Here is a 24,013-nt window from a genome sequence, read left to right as displayed (position 1 = left end):
TTTTGAAGAATGTTTTGGGTTTTTTCTATTTAGAAATTTTCTATCAATATATTGAAGGCTTTCTTCTTAAGTTTCTTAAAGACCTGAGTATATACTTTCATATTTGCCATTAACCATCTCTGCAGAGTGTGACATGCCAAAGAACTTTAATGCTGAACACGGACAACTCCTAACAAAATTCCACTTTTGAAAAAAAAAAAAAGAAGTTAAATTACTACGTCGCAGAACATAAACTACACAAACAGTGACTATTTGTCTATGTGATTGGGTTGATTACTCAGCATTTGTCATTTGGTAATGGATTAAAAGTACACATTCAGGGCTACTAGAGGTATTATAGCATGTTTTATGACATTGCCTTCAGTCCCACCCTTTTCGCATTGCTCCCACTGGTCCTATATAATAACGGATTTATAATGTACAGACACTTTTCACCACCAAGGACGAGTGTGTTTTGCGACTATTCTCTGAAATTAGTGACCTGATTCTCCTCCATAAATATCAAGTGATCAATAACACACTTTCATGAATATCCCCCATCCTTGACATTTCATTTTAGTGATTGAGGATGAACAGAGACGAGGCAATCATCCCATTTTCATCTGTATGATTTTCTGAAACGAGACTTTCACCGTTGACTGTTCACCTACGAGCGTGGGTACCTACTTATATCCAGACACGATGGAGTTAATTTTGTTGTAGTGCTGCCAGAAAGACCTGAGAAGAAATGTCAAATACTTACTTAGCATGCAGCTGAAAGAGATCAATGCACCTTTCATAGGCTTCCCTCTATAACCTGAGTCTCCTTCGCAAGTAAATGGAAAGGCCAAAACATGAACAAAAAAGTCCTGGCCAGGGTTAATAACTTGCTTCCTGTGGATAGAACAAATTGAGGTTTATTGACACCTGCTATTTCTTTTTTGATAGAGGCAGGAGACCTCATCAAATCAGGGACACGGCTATTTCTGACCAACTGTGCAATTTTTCTTATTCATAGACTTTCATAATAGTGTTGTTTCCACTGGGGTGAAATATTAGTTCCTTTTTTTTTTTTTTTTTTGCATATGGAGTCATTTTATTGGTCATCTTATATTTTCTTCAGTCAGTCTCAAACTCAGCCATGTAGAATGTTTGGGTCTATGAAGGAATTTGCATTTTTAACCAACACTTTTTAAAAAGGCTTATTTTGCCAATGGAACACTCTGAAACCCAAACTAGTAGATGTTGTCTCATGACAATGGGCTCCATCGAGCTAGCCACTATGAACAATAGTGACTTAATACACAATATATAGGTATATTATATCAGTCAAATATATTAAGTTCTTTGACCTAGGAGTCAACACATTTACCAGGTCTGGTGATTAAAGTGTTCAAATGATGTATTGACTATAGAAAGGACATTGTTCATAATCATACTGTCTGGTGTTTATAATAATTTATAATCACACTCTCCGGTGTTACCCAAATGAAGATGGGTTCCCTTTTGAGTCTGGTTCCTCACAAGGTTTCTTCCTCTTACCATCTAAGGGAGTTTTTTCTTGCCATAGTCGCTTCAGGCTTGCTCACTAGGGATGATTTTGTCTAACATCTAGGACTTTTGTACTTTTGTTTCTTATGTTCTATAAAGCTGCTTAGAGACAATGTCCATTGTTAAAAGCGCTATACAAATAAAATTGAATTGAATGTTGGTACACTAAGATGATACACCAAAAATTTTGCATCTTGGATATTTTAAAAACCATACCAAAACACTGTTGGTATGATTTTTCATTTTATGGTGTTTGATTTTCCGTAACAGCACGGCTCAGGCATTAGTTCTGGCTGTAAGTCCAAACATAAATTTATTAGAATTTGCTCATTTTATTACAATTTCCTTGTCTCATTATGTTATAGCTTTTATAGTTAACTTAAACAAGCACTAATATGGTGGATGCTCCACAACATTACGTTTAACTATAAATTGACAATATATTCAATAATAAAGCTGAGCTTTTTACCAAATTGCTGTGCTATAAAAATTAATCAAATGTTTCAGGATGCGTTCTTAAAGGAAAAATATGCTATTTAGCTAACAGGAGCTCAACAAATGCTTCTAATGCCAGGCACTATGAGGAGATATATGCACATTACAACTGCATAGCTATAATCAATCATGAATACATATTATACTCATTTGCTGGAGTGACATTTGTACTCTTTTTTAGCCAAAGAACAAACTCATGGGATGGGGGTGGCATCTGGTGCCGAGTCAGCAGTTTCTAAGCTTCTTTTGCAAACTGTGCAATTTTCTATGTATACTATGAAACCTCTGAGATACTTTGTTCCTTCAAACAACATCCCATTGGCCTTGACAGAAAGACAGCCTTGTCGTTGTGTGATGAGCAGAGACTAAGAAACCGAGAGAGAGGAGCTTTCTGCTGAGTGTGCATGCTGTCATTTAGGCAGAGGGTCATGCCTGCTAATACCTTGCCAATCAATGACAACTTTGATGGCCTTTATTGTAATGCTGCACATGGCTCCTGTGAAACTTGGTGGAAAAGATGTTTTCTGTTCTGTCTTGGAATAAATGTATAAATAGAGCTTTTGGAGGCATTTGGGGCTGAATGAAAAGTTCTAACTTTTTTAAGAGACACCTTTGTGAATTCATTTGATATATATTAAAAAAAATCTATGAAACTTTACTCCTGGTACATTTTCTCCCTTGGTCTGGCAGGTGTGAACACACCAATAACAATCATGTGAGGACCAAAATGACCAGTCTGAGAGAGTCTCAGTGTGGTGGCCACTCTCCAATTCCAAGCAAACTCGATAGCAATTCAATTTCTGTCTGAAAGCAATTTGAATCTGAATCAACCTGACTCCAGGAAGTGAACCAAATATGCCACGTACTTTGGGTTCCAGCATCTTCATCTTTTCCCTGTCGCTGTATTTTAAAGTTTTCAGTCCTGAGAGCCAACTTGATTATGATTTTTTTTGTAGGTTTAATTAATGTACAATATGAAATCAAACCAATCTAAAAACGTAAAATAAACCCAAAGTATCATTTAGTCTTCGATTTAGACTACTACTGTGAAACCCAGCCATGTAAGTGAACTTGTCGAATCACCTCAAAACACAAAACAAAAAAAGTAAATAAATAACCAGATTGTTTTGTGAATTAAAAAATAAAAATAACCCAACAGTTTTATTTCATGTCGTTACATTCTTGGACAACACCACAGTAAAGTTGCATGAGTGGCCAAACGAAAATGTCTCCCACAATATTAGCACATAAGCAGCAAGGGCAACATGAATATACTTAGTACAAACAGTATAAAACATACATGCTTTTTATTTCATTTTCATTATTTTTTTTTTTTTTTCATTTTTTTAAATATATATTCATATTCATCTTTTTTTTTTTTTCCCCACAATTTCTCCATATGTTGCTGGGCAGTTAGAAATTCCCAAACAAATTAAAGCCATATTCTGCCTTGAGTGGGTGGAAGTCTGATAAAAAAATAATAATAAATAAATAATAATAATTAAATGAAATTGGAAAAAAAAAAAAATGGAAGCAAAAGTAACAGTTTTCTTGAGAGCAGGCCAACATGAATCGCCTTCTTGTGGTGAAATATTTATTTTACTTCAACATCAAACATATCAGGCATGCATTGACATGACAACTGCTACGTGAACACCTTTTAAAACCTGGAACACTGCCAGTCTGTTGAATTTTTCGATATCGTAAGATCCAATGCGACATTTATCCTCTCAAAGTCACTGGAAAAACACAGTTGATGGTCTACAAACCCTCACAACATACCATATATCGAATGTGAAGCAAACAAGGAGAGATAAACAAAGGGTTCAAGGACCTCACACACAATAAATGGGGAAAAATCTCAAAGAGAAGAATATGGCTTTAATATAATGTGCATCCAAGAGGCAAGGAAAAACAAGAAGAAAAATAAAAGGTTGCAAAACAAAAAAAAGTCCAACATCAAAGGGAAGAGGAACGCTAAAGGACTACACAACCTCGCACGGTGGAAGTTTGCAAAAGCTGCAGATTGGAAGTCCATTTTAAAAGCCCTAGGCCATCCTTCACCGTGCTCTCACAGAGACATCCTCAAGTGTGCTTATTACAGAAATTATAACAACAGGAAGGTTGTTCAGGTTGTTTAGGGCCAGAGCTCAGAGCTGCCTTGTGCAGTACAGATCAGCTGAGAGCTGAAATTTGTGCCATTATTTCTTACATCATTCTCTGTCCATTCAATAGGACACCTCTGGCAGGGAAAAAAAAAAAACAACATCCAAAATAAATAAATATCAATATTTTGTTGGGGGAGAAATCAGCATCCTGATTGTGGTTGTGGTTCTCCATCCTTATCTTTTGCTCACATCCCACAAAATGTAAAAATCGTCCATTTTCCTGTGGTATGAGTGCAGTACGGTGGAGCTCGGACGTGAGCACGTAGTACGCCAAAGAAACACAAAAATCCTTCCTCCCGCCAACCAGGGGACTATCTTTTTTTTTTTGCCAAACAATGGCAAAAGACCATGTCTTCTCGCTGATTGCTTCCCTCTGCTGATGGAGGTCCTTAGATCACAAGGTCGTTGTAGCTCACATATTTTTTCTTCGCAGCCGGACCTGGCAAGGTAGACAGATTAAAAAAAAACAGAAGTGAGTTTTCTCCTAAGACTTCTTGCACTTATTTATTTATTTATTTCCCTGCAGAATTTTTACAACTCGAACCATGTTGAGATTTCTAGTATGACAGTCTCATAGCAATTAATAAGAAGAACCTGTATGTTGGGTCATGGTTACAACAGGGTTTGCTCATATGAAAAAAAAAACAAAATTAACATCACTTGAACCATTATTATTTATTATTATTATTATTATTATTATTATTATTATTATTATTATGACCAAGAGTTTCACTGTTACTACCTTCATAACAAATGAATTAGCACTGAGTACCAGATTGATAAGACAAGAATGCACGAGAAATATATTATTTTATGTTGTTATTAGCAAGACAACATGCGAGCACAACGTTAGTAAGACTTTACTTGTCATATCCCTGATATAACAATGCCACAAACATGTCCACATTAATACAGCAGTGTCACATAGCAATAACGTGTATGATGAAGAAGTGGCCTGCCCTCAAAAAGATGAAACAAAGTGATACCCTATTATAAGAAATTATGTACATTTCGCAAGGGTTCAAATCATCTCATGTTATCGCACTTGTCATAATAACTGTCATTAAAGCATATCCTAACTAGAATACACTAGACAGAGTGACATAAGCTGTCATGCCGTCATGCCATCAACCATTAAACCAGCTCTTGTGACACGGTTGCACTACGGAACATAACCTGTCAGGGCAAGTTAATGTAGCATGCTATGACAGACACTCACCAGGGACCTTATTAGGAACACCTGTACACCTGCCTATTCATGCAATTATCCATCAACCTCTTTTATGGCAGCAGAAAATCTTGCAGATGAAACTCAAGAGCTTCAAGATCTCAAAGACCTTGACCGTAGCATGCGTATTGGTGCAGATACAGTTTTGAATATTTCAGTATATGGTATAACTGGGATGTTCATACACAGTAGTCTACACAGAATGGTGCAAAAAACAAACACCTAGATGAATGGCATGGGGGCAGAAGAGGATGGCCAGATCTTTTCAAGCTGACAGGAACTAATAACCAATAAGCACTGTTTATAACCGTGCTGAAGAGAAAAGCATCTCAAAATGCACAACAGATCAAACCTTGAGCTAGAACAGCAGCAGACAACATTGAGTGTCACTCCTTTTAACCAGGACTCTGTGCTCTATAATGGGCACAAGCTCACCAAAAAAACATCATCTGGTCTAGTGGAGCCGAGTCCAAATTTGTGCCTATCCTCTTTCATCAATAACAGGGCATATAAGTTGTAAAAGATCTTGTAATATGTTATAAAGATGGACATACACTGTTCATATATAGTCATATGTTAATCTAAGCAGTCATTTAGACTTTTATCTCCTTTGTCTTCTTTGTTTTTGGCTTTTACAAGCAGTCAGAATTGCATTTGTACATGAAATGTGCTATATAAACAAACTAATAAACTGACCTTCACTTTTATACTGTTTTACATGAAGCTGAAAAAAAGCACTTCCGTAATGCGAAACCGAATCTCAATAACTTTTTAGAAAATAAAGGTGACTCAATTATATCTGCATTTATATTACGCATTAAGTAATGAAAGTTTTTTTTATTTATTTTTTTATTTCAAAAGGTCCTTTAACAATCAGACCATATTTAGACTTCAAGGTTAATGCGTATTTTTTTTAAAGTCGTCCAATAATAACAGACTTAATCCCAATATTATCAAGGTTATTTTAACACTTCCTTTTTTTTAACTCGTTTGAAAGTCAAAGTGACTCCAAGAACCTTTCAAATTAAAGGTCAAGCCCTGACGAGATCGTAGTGACCTTTAAGTTTGGGTTACTCATGGAATATTCGAAATTAATGTCACATTCCTAAAAACAGGCGTCTGAAAGATGTGTCCTTGATGAAGGCTACGTTTAATAAGGCATTGTCGCTAGGAAATACATAAAACATGACAATTCATTAAAGATTCGGATGAGGTAAGGGCAGCTTAACCTAGTCCTTTTTTTTTCCTGTGTGTGGGAGAGATAAAAAAAATATATTAAGTGTGTGTGCATAATAATATTTTCAAAATTTTCAGGAGCGTCTTCAGAATGAAAATAATGTGTTGCTACTTTACTTCTTACGGCACTCCAGTCCTGGTTAAGCCCTTAAACTTGCCAATTTTCAGTCACAATGTCTATCACACGGTAGTCAGTGGCAGTATCTGGTTAAAAAGGTAGAGTGGAAAAGAGAGAGTGACCCCTGTTTAAGATCTCATTTTGCCGGACAGCAGTGGTGCCTGACTCACACCACAGCAGCAATCACAGCATTACTGAACCTAATGAATGTTCAGGAGGGGAGAAGAAAGCCATTATCTCTTGCTTGACCTAAAGCAGGACATCCGTAAAGCAAGATGCACTATAAATTTCTTAATGCCTCCTATCTCTTTCCTTCCATCCCCATAAGGGAGATCAGAAAGTAGTGGGTAACTACAGGCAGCTGTGGCAAGATGAGAAAGGCTCCACTGGTGAAAGTCTTAATCAGACCTTGAGAATGACAGGAAATTCCACTTAGAGAGAAAAAAATATATATCCTGAATGACTTGAATATTATCATTATAATTAATATGTGATTTTTAAAACAAATGAAATTCTTAACAGCTTCAGCTGCTTGTTTGCCTGCTGAAATTTAACCCTTCTGCTGTCTGCTTTAGTCCTGTTTCTCTCTTTCACAACACCAAGGCAGAATTACAAGATTTTTATTTTTATTCTCTTTTTTTCCCTGTAAAGCTGCTTTGAGACAATGTCCATTGTTAAACATACTACACATATACACCGATCAGCCACAACATTCTGAGCACTGACAGGTGAAGTGAATAAGACTGATCATCTCCTCATCATGGCACCTGTTAGTGGGGGGGATATATTAGGCACCAAGTGAACATTTTGTCCTCAAAGTCGATGTGTTAGAAGCAGGAAAAATGGGCAAGCGTAAGGATTTGAGCGAGATTGACAAGGGCCAAATTGTGATGGCTAGAAACTGGATCAGAGCATCTCCAAAACTGCAGCTCTTGTGGGGTGTTCCCGGTCTGCAGTGGTCAGTATCTATAAAAAGTGTTCCAAGGAAGGAACAGTGGTGAACTGGCGACAGGGTGGCGAAGGCTCACTGATGCACGTGGGGAGTGAAGGCTGGCCCGTGTGATCCGATCCAACAGACGAGCTACTGTTGCTCAAACTGCTGAAGAAGTTAATGCTGGTTCTGATAGAAAGGTGTCCGAATACACAGTGCATGACGGGTCAGGGCTGTTTTGGCAGCAAAAGGGGGAGCAACACAATGTTAGGCAGGTGGTCATAATGTTATGCCTGGTCGGTGCATATGACAAGTGAAAGATATAAAAAATTAATCTGCCCATGAAGGTCCCACCTCACAACAGGACTTAAAGGATCTGCTGCTAACATCTTGGTGCCAGATACCACAGCACACCTTCAGGGATCTAGTGGAGTCTGTACCTCAACTGGTCAGGACTGTATTGGCAGCAGAAGGGGGACCAACACAATATCAGGCAGGTGGTCATAATGTTATGCCTGATCGGTGTATATTTCCCTTGAATATTCCCCTAATTATGTATTTATTGTAACTATTTTATATATATATATTTTAATTCTGCTTCTAATGTATTGTTTGTATGACAAGGGTTGTCAAAAAGCATGTATGTTACTTTAGCACGTATGAGAATTTATACTTTTATCATTTTGAGCTTGATGGTTTAAATTCTAATGATATAAAATGAAACCATGCTTCACAAGTTGAAACCAATTACTTCTGTAAAAAGAAAAGTTCATTCAAACTAAATCCAAATATAAAAATGTCCTGTATACAGAGAAGTATTAAGAACAATGACCGTTTCTTAGAAACTCGGTTCTTTTTAAGAAAGCGCTTAAACTTGTTTCTCGCATTAGGCCCGTCAACCCTGTCAGCGTCTGTAATGAAACTCGCATAGTAAATGGCCTTAAATTTGCATGTGCCAGCAGGATTGATGAGAATGATCGGAATAATTATACTATGTTCTGACGGCACCATTACTTGTGCTTTTTATCATTACAGCCCATTCACTTAAGTGTCAAAGCATTCCAGGTTTCAGCATATTTGCATACATGCATATCCATATAAATATAATTTAGACATTGAAGGCTAAGTTGACGTGAGAAACTAGAGGGAGGGGAACAAATGGGTGACATCTTGTACAGGTGATTTATGGTTCTAATGGTTTTGTGAGAGCTGAGCTTTGGGGATACAGAGTTATTAAGAAATGCTACATTATATGGTCAAATACCTAGATTTGTGTTGCGAGATATTCAGATTGACAGCAGAAGGTCACAGTCTGTTCAACCAATCACAGTTTGTTTTGTTCAGCGTCACGTTATATTACAGGAATGTAAAATCGATGTCCCTACAAATATAGACCGGTGTGCAACCATAGATTGTTCATTTAAGAAAGTCTCGCAAATTAACGAGTCTATACTGTGAAATTCACATCATTTGGAAAATCCAGCGTTTAACTGATTCCCGTAATCTTTCACTGTCACAGATTTAAACACGATGGCTTCCTTCTTCCACGAGGGAAGTAGAGCATCACGACAGCTTTGTTTCCAGGGGGACTGTTAAAATAATGACACAGAAAATCCTGTAAGATCCAACCAATCAGATGACGACTTTGAAACACTTTCCAAATTTGTGTGCCATATATATCAGTTGTTCAGCCACCAGTTTGTGGGCGTGATGTCTGAAGCTGAGACTAGTGGACACCTGACCATAGTATCAATATGTGGTTCCTCTGGTTCCTCAACAAACTATCACCAGAATGTCAGAAGCATATATTCATCATACAATGTTGTCAACATCAAACTAAGCTAGAAGAGGATATTAAAAAAGCACATATAGACATGATGGTCTGGTTTTTGCAAATATTTAGCCGTATATTGTTTAACGAGGGATGCATCAATATCATGTATGAATGAATGTTTTTTTTTGTTTGTTTGTTTTTTGGTACTCAGTAATACTTCAATCAAGGATGTCATGGAACATTTTTAGGTCTCATTAGTGCTTAGGTTCCTCCCCATGGATATAGAAGGGTTCAGAAAGATGATAACCCAGGGTTAAGAGTAATTTCAGAAAATAATAATGAGAAAAAAACCTTTTTATATTCCCTCTAGTACTTGTTCAAGTTTATATTTATTTATTTATTTAATTAATTTTTAAATTAAATTTTATATTTAAAGTTTGTTATATTTTAGGTAGTTAACTAAAGGAAGTGCATTTGATAGCTACATCATTTACATCCCTTGTACTGTGTAGTTTTGCAATAGAAAGTTTTTTGTTGCTGTTGAAGTTGTTTTGTTTCATTTCATTGTCATTTCATTGCTTTCCGAGTTCCAGAATTTTTCATTTATTGATATTACACGATCATCAAGAACAACACCCTGGCTAAAAACTGTTATTATAACTCGCCTAGCACTGACATTGCAGCATTTACTGCACCGTTGCTTGTTGCCATGTCTGAGTTTAAGATGTGATATCAGGCTACGTGGATTGTATTAAAATGCTCTTGCACAATTTACCACCTGCTTTGATTTCATAGATATAGGTTATATGCATAGATAGGCTATAGGCATCATCTGTTCATTTACCATGGCTACTGACGAGTTTGAGGTGATGAGTTGTACCAGTTATCAGTATCAATACATCCCTAGTTAAATATAACACAAACACTGTGTCCATTTCGCAGCAGATTTTGTATAAAGTATGTGTACATTATTAGAATTTCCATGTTAGTAATTGCAGAAACAGCCTTTCACAATACACAATCCAATTCCCAAAACGGTCCAGCAGGTAAAAAAGCAGCTGTCTGATCTAAAGCCAGGAACCACGCTTGGTACTCAGATTTGCCTTGACCTGCCTGTGGCCAAAGGTCCCCGAGGATGTAATTGTCCTGGAAAAATAGACTCTAAGGTGCATTTTCCCTTCACAACAAGATTTCATGCACATGGATATCTTCACTGTTGAATGGAAAACAAAGCTTTCATCATCCAAATCCAATTTGATTTCTTTTATTATCCTAAAGATATATTTTAATACTTCGACAGAAAACCAACAATAAACTCCCAGTCCTCTGCACAGAATGTAAAATTTGATTATAATTTCATTTTTTTTTCTCTACTGCTCAAAGGCATTACAAAGATTGTCATCGGGCCTTAGGGTGAAACTTCTTGAAGGCATGATGAATGACTGGGAAAGTCCTATTAGCACTTCCTTCACGTCCTTTCCTCCAGCTTTTAAAAATGGAGCAAGGTCATAATGAAAAAAAAACAGAGAAGAAGATTAATTTGGTCTTACCTTATAAATTATGTGAATTAGCCTGTTGGGGGGGAAAAATGGATTTGGTGAGCTATGTTACTGAAGCCAGAGGAAATCAGGACAAGTGATTCTAAATGACCTAACTAGTTATGCCATTTTAAAATTGCATTTTAATTTCAGGCAAGGCTTGTAATGGAGGCTTCATTACCTCCAATCTACTGCTGTATATGGGTATAATATAACAGAGGAAACAAAGGCAGTGGGTTAAACAAGCCATTTTTCTTGATATGGTCAAATCCGACAGATAAAATGACAGATACTCACATGGTCTCTAAAATCTATCATGCCTAAGGTGTCTAGAATTCAAATAGCAGAATCATTTTTCTTCATAATATTAGATTGGGAAAATCACAGGGCCTTGTCTTCAAAAGTATTTATGCTTACAATGTCTAGCTTTCATTATTAGCAGCATAAATATGCAAATGTGCCTAATAAAGAATAAAAGCTTGCCAGAAACTGGTTAGCAATCTTTAATGCTAACTAGCACCTATCAACTGTCATTCATTATGAGCAGTGCTGGCATGCTTTGGTGCAGATAAAAACTCATGCTTAGCGTGTCTGTAGGTAGGCATTCTGCTTTTGTGAGTGCAGCCATGTTTAAAATTGTTCTGGATGATTAGTACACTACACACACACACACACACACACACAGTCTCACTGTTCCCCGATGTCAGAAATCTTTGGTTTCTATTCCATTAACACATTATATTCACATACATTATAATGCATTCATAAAGCTTTATACACAATTCTCTATGAAAAGTAATTTCTTTATAATAATGCCGCTTATTACACATTATAACATGTTAATGTATTATAAGTAGTGTCTCAAACATATTTAAAAAATTATAGCGAAGTTTCAACATTGCTTTTGCTCTGTAGTGTCACTATTAATAAACTGCATTGTATTCAACCTTATTAGTCAGCGTTTTATGTAGTTTTGTGCTCAGTTCAAAAGTATGAAGTGTGACATTAATAAACCTACAGTCCTTTTAAAAACGTCTCACAACTTATTATAAATAATATAAAAAGCCTCTCAATAATTCACACTCACTGACACGCATATCCTGCTTTCCTACTTTCTGTTCCTTGATGCTTGTAAATATTCTGAAGCCCATGAAAAAATGATAATGTATACATAATGCAAAGTACAATTCATAATGCATACGAGACATTTCTGTATTTAGTTTCATAAATAATACTCTAAAATGTACAATACCAGATACATGCATTATGATGGATATGTTATGTATTTATAGATTTAGACCTTCACAGAAAGTGTTTATGTAAATAATATTAGAGGAGTCCAGAGTCAACAAAAGCTTAGAAATTATTCGGGTTAGATTATTTGGCTAATTTTAAATGGCAATTAGAATAATCAGAAAAAAATAGTGACAGAAATTGTAGGATAGTTTGATTGGGCCATGTCCCAGTCTGTATATTTCTACACTTCTATACTAACTAGCATGTCAAAATAGAGCATCATGATAACTAATGATTCTTCTACTTTTTTTGTATTAATTGGTACAGAAGTATATAATAAATAGAATATCAAAAATTAGACTAAGAGGGCTTTCACGCTGGGAGTTTAGTCTAAAATAGAACACAGTTTGTATGAAAAATCAGTAATGTTAATGAGCAGGAAATGCACTGAGATACCTAAGACAAGACTACATGTAGGAGATGGTGTGAGTTCAGTTACACTGGACCAATGCAACAATTCCTGTGAATGTGAACACAACTTGTCCTTGATTTCTCAGGAAGTAAAGTAACCTGTCATGTTTTATCCGATTATATCATCATTAGATTCCACAACACACGTGTACCATGAGTGGCAGGGGAATGTTGTGAGACACAGTAGAGGTGAGATGCCTTATTCAGCTAGGTGAGAACATACAGGAGTGGTTTAAAAAAAAAAGTACAAGAATGCAGACAAATAATATATGGTGAAAATATGGTGAGTTGAGATGCTTGTGTTCTCAGTGTGCAGCTGAGATGATGTAAGATGAACACAAATGCACCGGGGTTTGATAGAATCAAGTGAGTCTGAAACCAGAGCAGCGCTTGAGGATTCAGTATCACACTACCACAGCGAACAAGCCCAGTGTGAAAGCCACCTAAAACGTCTCTCAGCATGTAGAGGTCCTTAGGCATGAAATAGGCTAATCTGAATATATCTGCATTTCAGCAGGTAGTTGTAGACAGTGTATTTCAGTATTCAGTTAAAGATCCAATCGACAGACGTTTTGCTTGCATCATTACATCATTGCCTTTATTCGGACTTACATTTATTTCATTTACACAATTGAGCACTTAAAGGTTAAGGGCCTAGCTGAAGCGCCCAGCATTAGCAGCTTGGTCGTCCCGGGATTTGAACTGCCATTGCATCGGTCTTCATCAGCGAACATTTAAAGACCGTGGCAGGAAGGAATTAGTGTTCTAATGAATACGCTGACCTATTAGTTCCTCAGGAGCTTTTGGTTGCACAAGACTGTAAATTCTTGTAGAAAGGACTTTATTTACATTTACATTATTTACTGTCTAGTGTCACTCAAATGAGGATGCCGTCCCTTCTGAGTCTGGTTCCTTTCAAGGTTTCCTCCTCATATAATCTCAGGGAGTTTTTCCTTGCCACCATCACCTCAGGCTTGCTCATCAGGGATAAATGTTAGAGATAAATAATAACTTGATTTTAAACTTTATCATTTTTATTCTGGGTTTCTCAAGTTCTGTTAAACTGCTTTGAGACACTGTTTATTTTTAAAAGCCCTATACAAATACAATGGAACCTCAGCATACGAATGCCCTCCCTTACGAATTTTCACCTTAAGGATTAAAATTTTGAAAGACATTTGCATCGGCAAAGTATTTTCAACATACGAATGAACCGAATCGAACCGAATGCCAGCTAAGTTGCACATACATCCAGGAGACATTCAAAACTTGTGTGTATGTCAGTGGAGAGCCAAGCGAAGCCAACCGAAGTGAATTTACGAATTTTTTTCACGATACCAATGTTGCCTTCGGCATGGGTTTAAAAGCTTTTCGTGCATTTTTTTAGTTGACAGATTGGATGGTCGGTTCTATTTTTAGCCCAAGCTTGGTGGTACGACTACCTGTGAGTAACCTTAACATGGAATGCTTGGCTTGGGTCAGTTCTTTGTAAGCAGCCATACAGTTTACATACGCTTCATATTGGTAATACTGGGCATATTTATGGGTGGTTGGAACGGATTATCTGCATTTACATGGTTTCTTATGGGAAAATTCATAACACAATACAACTTTTCCCCCTAAGAACTCATCTTCAGAACTAATTTGTATGCCGGGGTTCCACTGTAAATTGAATTGAGTTTATTTGAGTCAGCAGTCCAATCACTAAGCTACCATTCTCCCATCATCGATCAGCTTGATTTGTGAATGTCCAGGAAATAGGTTCAAATAAATAAAAACTATACAAATAAATATATATTTTTTTGTCCATTTTTTGTTGTTTGTATTTCCACTGCCACTATGTTATTTTTTGTAATCCTATACTTTTATCTTATTGGTGGCTTTTGGATGATTTGGTCTTAGCAGCTGTGAGATTTAAAAAACTGCCAGAACTTTGTTGTCAAATGTCTTTGGTTGCAGTGGCAGTGTGTACGAATTATTACATGGTATAAAACTAGCAGAAGAAGAATTCTGTATGAACAAAAATCAGACAAATAATCAAAACGTAAACCCATATTTAATCCTTGCACATTCCTTGCTTTCAAGATAAGAAACAATGAGAAGTGTTCTATAGTCAGCTGAATTTGTGTCCAATACAATAAATAAGTGCAACACAATTGCACTCGATTATATACATACAGTTATAGAAAAGAAAATGATTTATAATCACACTATCCGGTGTCATCCAGATGAGGTTCCCTTTTGAATTTGGTTCCTCTCAAGGTTTCTTTCTCGTATTGTCTCAGAGTTTTTATGTATATTTTTGAGACTCCTGTAAAGCTGCTTTGTGGACAATGTTCACTGTTAAAAGCTTTTCACAAATACAGTTGAATTGTATTAAACTGAATAATTGGTGCTTGTTCTTCACTTTTTTCTTAATATGATCATGCAAATACAATAACAGACTCTCATTCCATCTCCGAAATGACTTGCACTGAATACCATATCAAATTGCAGTGCCTGATAATGTACTGAGAAAATGACGGTGTCCTATCTTCAGAAAATTTTGTTTTTCCAAGAGGCTTGCTAACCTTGGGATAATTACTACAACCAAACATGCACAAATGCTAAATAAAGAGTAAAAGAAAGAGAGATAAATGGCAAAGAGATGAATGGCAATCACTGGTTTTACTGATTCCTAAAAATGAACACCTGTGCTTATTATGTGAAAAAAAATCAATGGAAAATTGGTTTAAGCCTAGTCTACTTTCTTTAATGGGGGCACGTGTTTGGAGGCATTGCTGATATTTCGCGGACAAAATGGTTCCTCTGCTGGAGAGCAACAGAAAGGGATCAATTTAGTAACCTTGAAGTATAGCTGATATACTTATGAGTCAAGCCTGTAGACATAATGCACTTATTTACTGCTGATAAACGAAAAATGGATAAGATTTCTTTTCTTTTCTCTTTTTTATATAAGTAAGCAGTTGATTTCAAATAAAAGCCAAGAACAGGGGGTCTAGCAGAAGGATTTGATTTGCTTTTATTTTATTTCGTGCTTAATTAAACAGCTGGAGAACAATGGCATGCACCGATAATAGCGAGCACGACTGCATATGGAACAGGGTTTTTATCATTTCATTCAAGCCTAAATAGCTATAGAGTATTTTACCAACACCTACACAACTCTCAGTAGATCATCTGCTCACAACCACACCAAATATCGTGACTTACACTCGACTGACTGTGATTACTCATACCTTTCCTCCCACTGTGAATTGGTAAAAATAACAAAGGCTTAACTTTCCGTCATTAGCAAACGTGCGTCATCGGAGGTGAATAAACGGGAGAGCTGCGGCGGAGGTGTGGACGTTTGAAACGACGTGTTACTTACTGTTGGGGTCGACGTTTTCGCACAGCTCTGTCTTGGCCTCGCCGTTTGGCCGGTCGCTGGGTTTGTGCGAGAGACGTGATGACATGGTGGCCGCCGTCACTACCGCTTTGAAGCTGCGTTTGCGTTTCTGGACGTTTAGCTCCGGGTGGAAGATGATCACGTAGACCTTGGGCATGTAGAGCATACCCAGAGCCACCGAGGCGCTCAGGTTCATGGAGATGGTCAGCGTGGTGGTCTGGATGTACAGCTGAGGAGAAAGAAAATCAGAATATTAAGGATTTGTGTATAGTATAGTAGAATTTGCTCATTTGGTTTGGAATGTGGCTTTGTTGGGAAATTAAAAACAGAAAAATGTAACCAAGATTTTTTCTTCTATAGTGATATCTACAGAGATGTCTAATTTGGGACTTTTAATGCTTCTAATAAGCGGAAAATCAACAAAAACGTATTAAATGCTATGGTTTGATTGGCATTGGGTGAGACAATTTTGTCAGAAAAGCATCTGATTACAATCTTTACTTTCAGGAAAACGGGACAAAAATACATTAGTCATTTTTAAAGACAAACCAGATGCACATGAATCACTATTTTCAACAATTTCAGTAATGAAGGGATTTTCCTAAAAATAAAAACTTCTTTATTTTTACATTTGCATGTACTATTTAAATATTTACACTACCAGTCAAAAGTTTGGACACACCTTCTAATTCCATGGTCTTTCCTGATGTTTATTTCTTTCTACATTGTAAAACAATGCTGAAGGCGGCCGAAATACACAATAATGTCCTTTGAACAGTTGATATTGAGATATGTCTGCTACTGATGCTCTGTAAAGCCTTCATAACGGCTCTAATCTGAGGTGCTGTTAATTGGTGATTTCTGAGGCTGGTAACTCTAAATGAACTTCTCCTCTGCTGCAGAGGTAAGTTTTGGTCTTGCTTTACTGGGATGGTCTTCATGTGAGCCAGTTTCATCATGGTGCTTGATGAGTTTTGCAAATGCACTTGACAATACTGTTCTTGCAAGAACTATTCCAGAACACCTGACCTTCGTGTCTTAAAATAACAACTGACTGTTTTTTGTTGTCGTTACATATGGATTACTTAAGTCCATGTGTGTTATTTCATAGTTATGAAATCTCCAGTATTGTTCTAGAATGTAGAAAATAAATCCCTAAACAAAAAACACTGAATTAAAAGGTGTGTCCAAACTTTTGACTGGTAGTGCATATGATTACCCATTTTATCATGCCATGAAAAAAAATAAAATAAACATATTTACTTCTATCCTCAAGATGTTCTGTTATCCAGCTATGAAGGATAGTTCTCTCTGAGGTTTATTATTTATTTATTTATTTATTTATTTAAATGTGTCTTAGCCTTTCCTTAATTAGGCTTAAGCAGATGTTCTGAATCACTCGATAAAGCCATGGTAATCAAGTCTATTCTCCTGAGCTACATGTACAACATGCTGAATGATCAAGGTCAACTTAAGAAAGAGCAATTCTGTTGCTCTAAGCAAGGCAGTGACTAGATCTAAAGGTATACCACACCCAAATACCGAAATCTTTGCTGTTTTTTTGATTCATGTGTTTGATTTCATATGTTTAATCACAGCTTCTCAGTTAGGTTGAAGATGCTAAATAGTCAGGAATCTGTGGAGCTTTGTGTCGCACCCCATTAGCATGTCAATCGCACTACAATTACAGGTTGCACTTAGTGAGTAACTTATCACATAGTTCAACCCTGTCTAATTAAAGGAAAATACTGTGAATACATGCGAGTACATGGGCTTGGTTTCATTTATCAACGTGCAAATTATAGTAATGTGTTAATATGGGCCTTTTAAGGATTTCTGCAGTTATATTGTAGTATAAGAGTCTGTAAGAATCACAGTTGAGTTTTAGCATGCTGGTTGATTGTATATATTTTGAGGTGAATGTTTGTGCACAGTAGCCTGGGATGACCCCATCCCGGGAGTATTTACACCTTGGCATAATGTTCCCATAATAGACTAGGATTCACCATGACCCTGGTCTCATGCAGCCAGACATTCAGACTGATAGCAGAAGGTCTAGACTCCACAGCAGCTTTGATTGCCCAAGGAACACCCAACAAGGTACCTAACTGACATGTAAACCAACCAATCACACTCTGTGTTGTTCAGAGTCATGTTTATGGGTGTGAAAATGACAAGTGCTGTCCCTACAAAAATAGACCATTGTGTAACCTTGTAAGCAAGTTGTGCAAATTAATGAGTCTATACCAGGAACATAAGATCATTTGGAAAATCCAGCATTTAACTGATCCTCATAAGCACTCACTGTCACAATTGTAAATATAACAGCTTCCCAGTAAACCAATAAATGTGACACACACACATCTCCTGGAAATCCTGTAGAATCCAAAACAATTAGATGACAACTTTGTGGCTCCTAAAGTGTCACCAATTTGGTGTGTCATAAGCATCAGACTAACAGGCAACGGTTCATGGGTGTGACTTCTGAGGCTGAGACTACCATGACCCTGATCAATACAAAGTGTTTACTCAACTCATGCACGGATGCATGAAGTGGATTTTATTCATTACGAAAAATATCCAAAGTTATTGTCAGTCGCTACTAAAATGACAGCTCCAACACAAAAAGGCATGCTTTGACAAGTGCGAGTCTGATAAGCTTGCTTGTTCAAGAATCCTTTAATTGAGTGTTGTCAATGTCAAAAAGCAATTTGTCTGCTAGAACTGAAGATAAAGCCTGGTCTTGTGATCCAAGTGGAACAAAATCCTACCTTTTTAAGAGCTCATGGTTCCATTTTTAAAAACAGAAAGATGAGGATGCAGTTATTCAGAACATACAGCTTAGGTTTAAGGGTGAGGAATCTTGCTCAAAAGCCTAACAATTGGTCTCTGAAAGTCTTGTGAGTGAACAACTGTGAACCAATTTGCTATGTGTGTTTAAGTTCATGCAATTTGGTCAGTGGTCTGCTGAATAAAGTAAAAAGTAATCAAAAAATTGACAGTCTGCCAGTGTATAGCAACATTTAAAACACAATCAATCTAAGATTTTGGCCAGTGGTCATTTACAATTCGCCAATGTGCCCTTGTCCCTTTAATAACTATTGAGTTAAGTTGTAGAAGTTTTTGCCCCCTTGAAATTGTTAGAGTGGTACAATCCGCTGATTTATTTAAGGATTATCATTTGATTTTCATACTGTGTCTAATATTTGAGTTAAAGTAATGCTAAATTTTATTCATTTTTTAAATAATGGATTTTCTGGTGTTGTTTGAGATCAAAGTTTGGAATATTTTTTATATGACATTGATTTTATATAAATCAGTGATTGATACAGATTGATACAAGCATACAGGGGTGTCCAATGTTATCCGCAAAGGGCCGGTGTGGTGCAGGTTTTCATTCCAATCAAGCAGGAGCTGCACCTGATTCCACCTGTTTAATCAACTGATCTTGGCTTTCAATAGACTCAGGTGTGGTTTCTGCTCCATTGGAATGAAAACCCACACCCACACTGTCCCTTTGTGGATAAGATTGGACACCACTGGCTTAGACTTAAGGGTTAGGAATCTTGCTCAAATCCTAACAGTGGTTCTCTGATTGTCTTTGTGAGTTGAAGCAACAATCTTCTACCAATTTGGCACCGTATGTGAAGTTGGCTAGAAAAACTAAAGAGAAGCTTGGTTAACTATAGAGTATGTGATTAACGTTGACAAATAATACAAATCAATGTATGCTACTCAGCAGTCTGAAGCATCAATCTACAATTTCTTTTACCTCATGAAGCTCTGAAGACTAGATTGCTTGACTATAAATAACTAGCCCCAGTTGGGATCCTCAGAGTTCTTGGTCTTGTCCATCTGGTGGAACTTAAAGGTTAAATTTAGAACCTTCAATTAGAGGTGTTCCACTTAGAACTATTCTAGGATTCTGGTGTTGAGATTGAGGCTGAAAGTTTATTCCACCACTAAGGAACATTTAGTTTAAAAGTTCTGGATGCTTCGCTGGTTAGACATGATCAGACGTTGGCTGTCAACTGATCACAGGTTGGAGAAGAAAACAAAAACCTCAAGGAGAGCATTGAGGTAGGAGGATGCTGTTCCAGCCTTGATATACACAGTGAAACATCCCAGTGTAGTTATAGGAAATATAAGCACACTTGGAATTCTGCTCAACCAATCAAATTAGTGGAGCGGAACTAACTGTGTTATAAAGGTTATGAAGTTCTACAATGTACATTTTATTGCCGCTCTTCCTCCTGTGCTGAGGTTCTATTTCTGTTTGGGGTTTTGTTTTTAGAGCTTATATTGTTAATTAATGCAAACATGCAATCACACCTTCCTGTTATGCTAGTTTGAAGCACTTGAATAAGACGTGTGGGTTGGTGGAAAGACACACTAATAATTAATCAGACAAGTGCAGGCATTCATGAGTGTGAGCATACTCATAATTCGACTGGCACAAAGTAGCACACAGAGAAAGGAAACATGAGAAGACTGAAGTTGTACATGGTTTAATACCAATATTAGATGTCAGAACTGCCACCATTACACTTAGATGGGAACTTTTGGTGAAGTCCAGATATATATTTGTTAAAATATTCCACACCAGGTTTAAGCATAGGGTCAGGTTTCTGGTCAGTGATTTGGTGAATAAAGTTAAAAGTAATTAAAAATATACAGTCTGCCAGTGTATAGCAAAATACAAACACAGTCTAAGATTTTGTCATTTACGCCGAGCCGATTTTCCTTTACCCCTAATAACCCTTCATATATAATGCCTTGCATAAGTATTTGCCACCTTGACCTTTTCCACATTTTTTTGTGTTACAACATTCTTTTCATTCTTTTAATAATACATTTTCTGTAAGATACACAAAGTAATTAACACTTATGGAGAATTTTGTTTTGCTTCTCTGCTCTCTAACACGTTCTGTGGCCTTCTTGAAACAATATGTATGGGATGTTAAAAAAAGTACATATTTAAACGTTAGTTAATTTATTAAAGTTACAAATTATGTGACTTCTCATGGAACCTCGTTCATGGGAATGTGGGAGTGGATATTTATGCAGTTACATCAATTAAAGTGTTGGATTTGTAAACAATTTTACGTACTACAATGATTTTCACCTGACTTCAATATTACTATTCTGTTTCTAAATATTTGTAGTCATTTCAGGGTTGAAATTGTCTTAATTGGCTTAATGCATTAGCACTTCATCTGGCTTTTCTTTATTTTTTTTAAGATGCAAAATTATGCTTAATACTGTTTACCATATATTTAGCAATAAACTCATAATGAAAAGACGTTCCTGCTTCTAACACTTTGTTCAAGGTTAAAGTACAAGGGACTGAATATTGTAAACCTTTAGGAAATTTTTGAAGAGCCTGTTTTGACCAAAGTCCGGATAAGTTTATCTAACAATATCTGTCAGACTAGCCTTGCAAAATTGATCAGTTTTGACGGTTTGACATAGCTAGATTTCTTTTGCGATAAACCTAACCTTAAACTAGGTTTCTCTTCATTGATTTCTGCCATATGTCATGCTGTTCAATAGTTAAAAAACAAAAACAACAACAACAAAAAAACACAGATGTACAACTCTCAAAGACTTATTTCTCATCCGAGTTCTGTCAGTTGGACAGGTGAGTTAGACTGATTCGTGGGCTGAACTTTTTGGAGCGATAACTCTCTTTTCCTCTAAACCACTTTGACTTTGAAACACAATATCTGCCTCAAAATTTTTTTTGACAAGCAACACGTACGGAAAGCAAACCGAATCTGTACACAGCTGTACCCGCACACACACACACACACACACCGAGTCGAGTGCCTTTAGAAAGAAAGTAGACTAAAAACACTTGGTGAATAAGAGATAGAGAGTGGAATATGGAGGTTTAAAGCCATGTGGTACCTTCAGTTGCTCTGGATAAAAGTGACAGCGTGTCACTGCTTAGAGAGTGTTACTTAAACAGAGGAACTAAGTGAGATATATGCAAGAAACTAACAACAAAAAAAGCTTGCTTGCAATAGTTCTCGGTATCATGTCAGGCTTTTTCGATTTTCTTTTCTTTTCTGTCAGATATTTTCACCCCAATGAGCTGACTCTGCATGGAAAAGAATCGATGAGTTGAGATGTAAATTGCTCAGTTGGAACAGTACTACAGTAACTCTAGACGTTTAAGCACTAATTAACGATAAGATACGTTGACATGTCTGGACTTTGCTCTGGTCTTTCCACTGTGAAACTATTTGAAGATTTATACAACTTCTTACAAACAAACTTCTGATATTTAAATTGGTAAGGTTAGGTAAGGTAAGGCACTTTATTGTGATTGTATAATGAAGTACAATGAAGTTTAGTTTCAGAAAGCAACAAGGGCATTTGAACATAACATTATGAAGAAATTTAAGTAAAGAAGTTAAAAAATGATTTGAGGACACTAAAAAAAAGAAATAAAAAGAATAGAGGATATTGTAAAAAATAAATTGAGTAAAGGTATTAATAGCTATTCGAGTTATTTTTGAGAACATATTTTTGAGACATAAAATATTATCATTCAAAGCTTCAGATATTGTAATAAGTTGATTGGTCAGATGGCGTTGATTCATTTTCTGTCACAGCGTCTCAGATAGTAATGCCAGCTGTAATTCAACTCAGGACTCCACTTCCATTTCCCATTACACACAGTGGTCTATAAACATGGCCGTAACATGCTCCCCTTTACAGCTCACCTGCACAGTAAATAATTTTCGCTTTTATTTATCCCTAATGAGAAAGTGAAAGGCAACAGTGGCAAGGAAAAACATATTTCATATGCTATACTATTCCATATCCTGATTTATTTTCCCTGTTAAGTAGGCTCATTACCACTTTACTGCAAATGTCACTTTATTCTATTTAATTTTATTTCAATTTTTATTTTAATTTGATCTTATGGTTAATTCCATTTTCAACAGTGTTCTTCTGACCTTATTGATTTTAACATTCTGACTGTTATACTTTTATAGAACAAGTAAAAATCATAAAAAGCATTTCACTACATGTTGTACTGTGTATGATTGGGTATGTGATCAATAAAATTTGAAATCTGAATGTGAACTTGTCTGAAATGATATAAGGCCTTGAGAGGAACCAGATTCATCGGGATGACACCGGATAGTGCGCTTCTAAATAATGTCCCTGCTATAACTGTATACTACAGTATATGGTCAAGAAGTGCAATGGTGTAACCAGGAGCTGTTAAGCAAGGACTATGGACCATTTTACGCTAAGCTTACCCTTTCCTACTACATATTTTTGCAGTGTGTTTATTTACTGTCAATTCTCCTTTTTTAGCTTCATTTAAATTCCTTTCAGAATTTTATGTTTAAATGCCCTTGTTGCCAAACTAAACTTTGTTGTATTTGTGGCTTTTAGTTCTGCCTGCTCTCTGATTGGAGTCTGTTTGTTGATTGCTTGACCTGTGCATGTTTACTGATCTGAGATCTGCCTAACGGTTTGGGATTTGTCCGCTATTTTGAATAAATGTCACGTAACCTGCAACTGCATCCTCCTCAGCATTTCTTTTCTGACAGGTTTATATTTATGTGCTTGTAACAATATGATATTATTTCTACAGCAGCAGCTCATAAGATGGGATGTGGAAGGCAACTGTTCACACCATATAAGCCCAAAAAATGCCACAAATAATAGCATGTTGGTTAACAAAGAAAGAAATGTTATTAATATGGAGAAGATTTCTGTAAGGAGACAGTTATTAAATATTTATGTGAATGGAAGGAGTCTCCAGTGTCAGCATTTTGTAAGCAAGATAGAGAGACAGAGAAAGAGAGAGAGAGAGAGAGAGAGAGAGAGAGAGTCTCAAAGCTAGTAATAGCATTGGATTCATTGAAAAACA

General features: G+C 36.5%; 1 protein-coding gene across 2 annotated transcripts in view; it reads right to left on the bottom strand.

Moving 5' to 3' along the window:
• Positions 1 to 3,340: 3,340 nt before the first annotated feature.
• The window catches only part of LOC131342929 (metabotropic glutamate receptor 7), a 217,914-nt gene continuing 197,241 nt past the window's right edge, over positions 3,341 to 24,013 (bottom strand). The window contains exons 9-11 of one of the 2 annotated variants that reach the window (XM_058374251.1): positions 16,099 to 16,345; positions 11,031 to 11,052; positions 3,341 to 4,632 (exon numbers count right to left, since the gene is read on the bottom strand). In XM_058374251.1, the coding sequence (XP_058230234.1) occupies positions 11,048 to 11,052; positions 16,099 to 16,345 (252 nt within the window). In that variant the 3' untranslated portion in view covers positions 3,341 to 4,632; positions 11,031 to 11,047. The remainder of the gene's footprint in view (positions 4,633 to 11,030; positions 11,053 to 16,098; positions 16,346 to 24,013) is intronic. The other variant, XM_058374250.1, reaches the window with a different exon arrangement.

The sequence above is a fragment of the Hemibagrus wyckioides genome, linkage group LG21, assembly GCF_019097595.1.
Source record: "Hemibagrus wyckioides isolate EC202008001 linkage group LG21, SWU_Hwy_1.0, whole genome shotgun sequence".
Classification (NCBI taxonomy): Eukaryota; Metazoa; Chordata; class Actinopteri; order Siluriformes; family Bagridae; genus Hemibagrus; species Hemibagrus wyckioides.
This window is presented reverse-complemented; position numbering and strand designations above follow the sequence as displayed.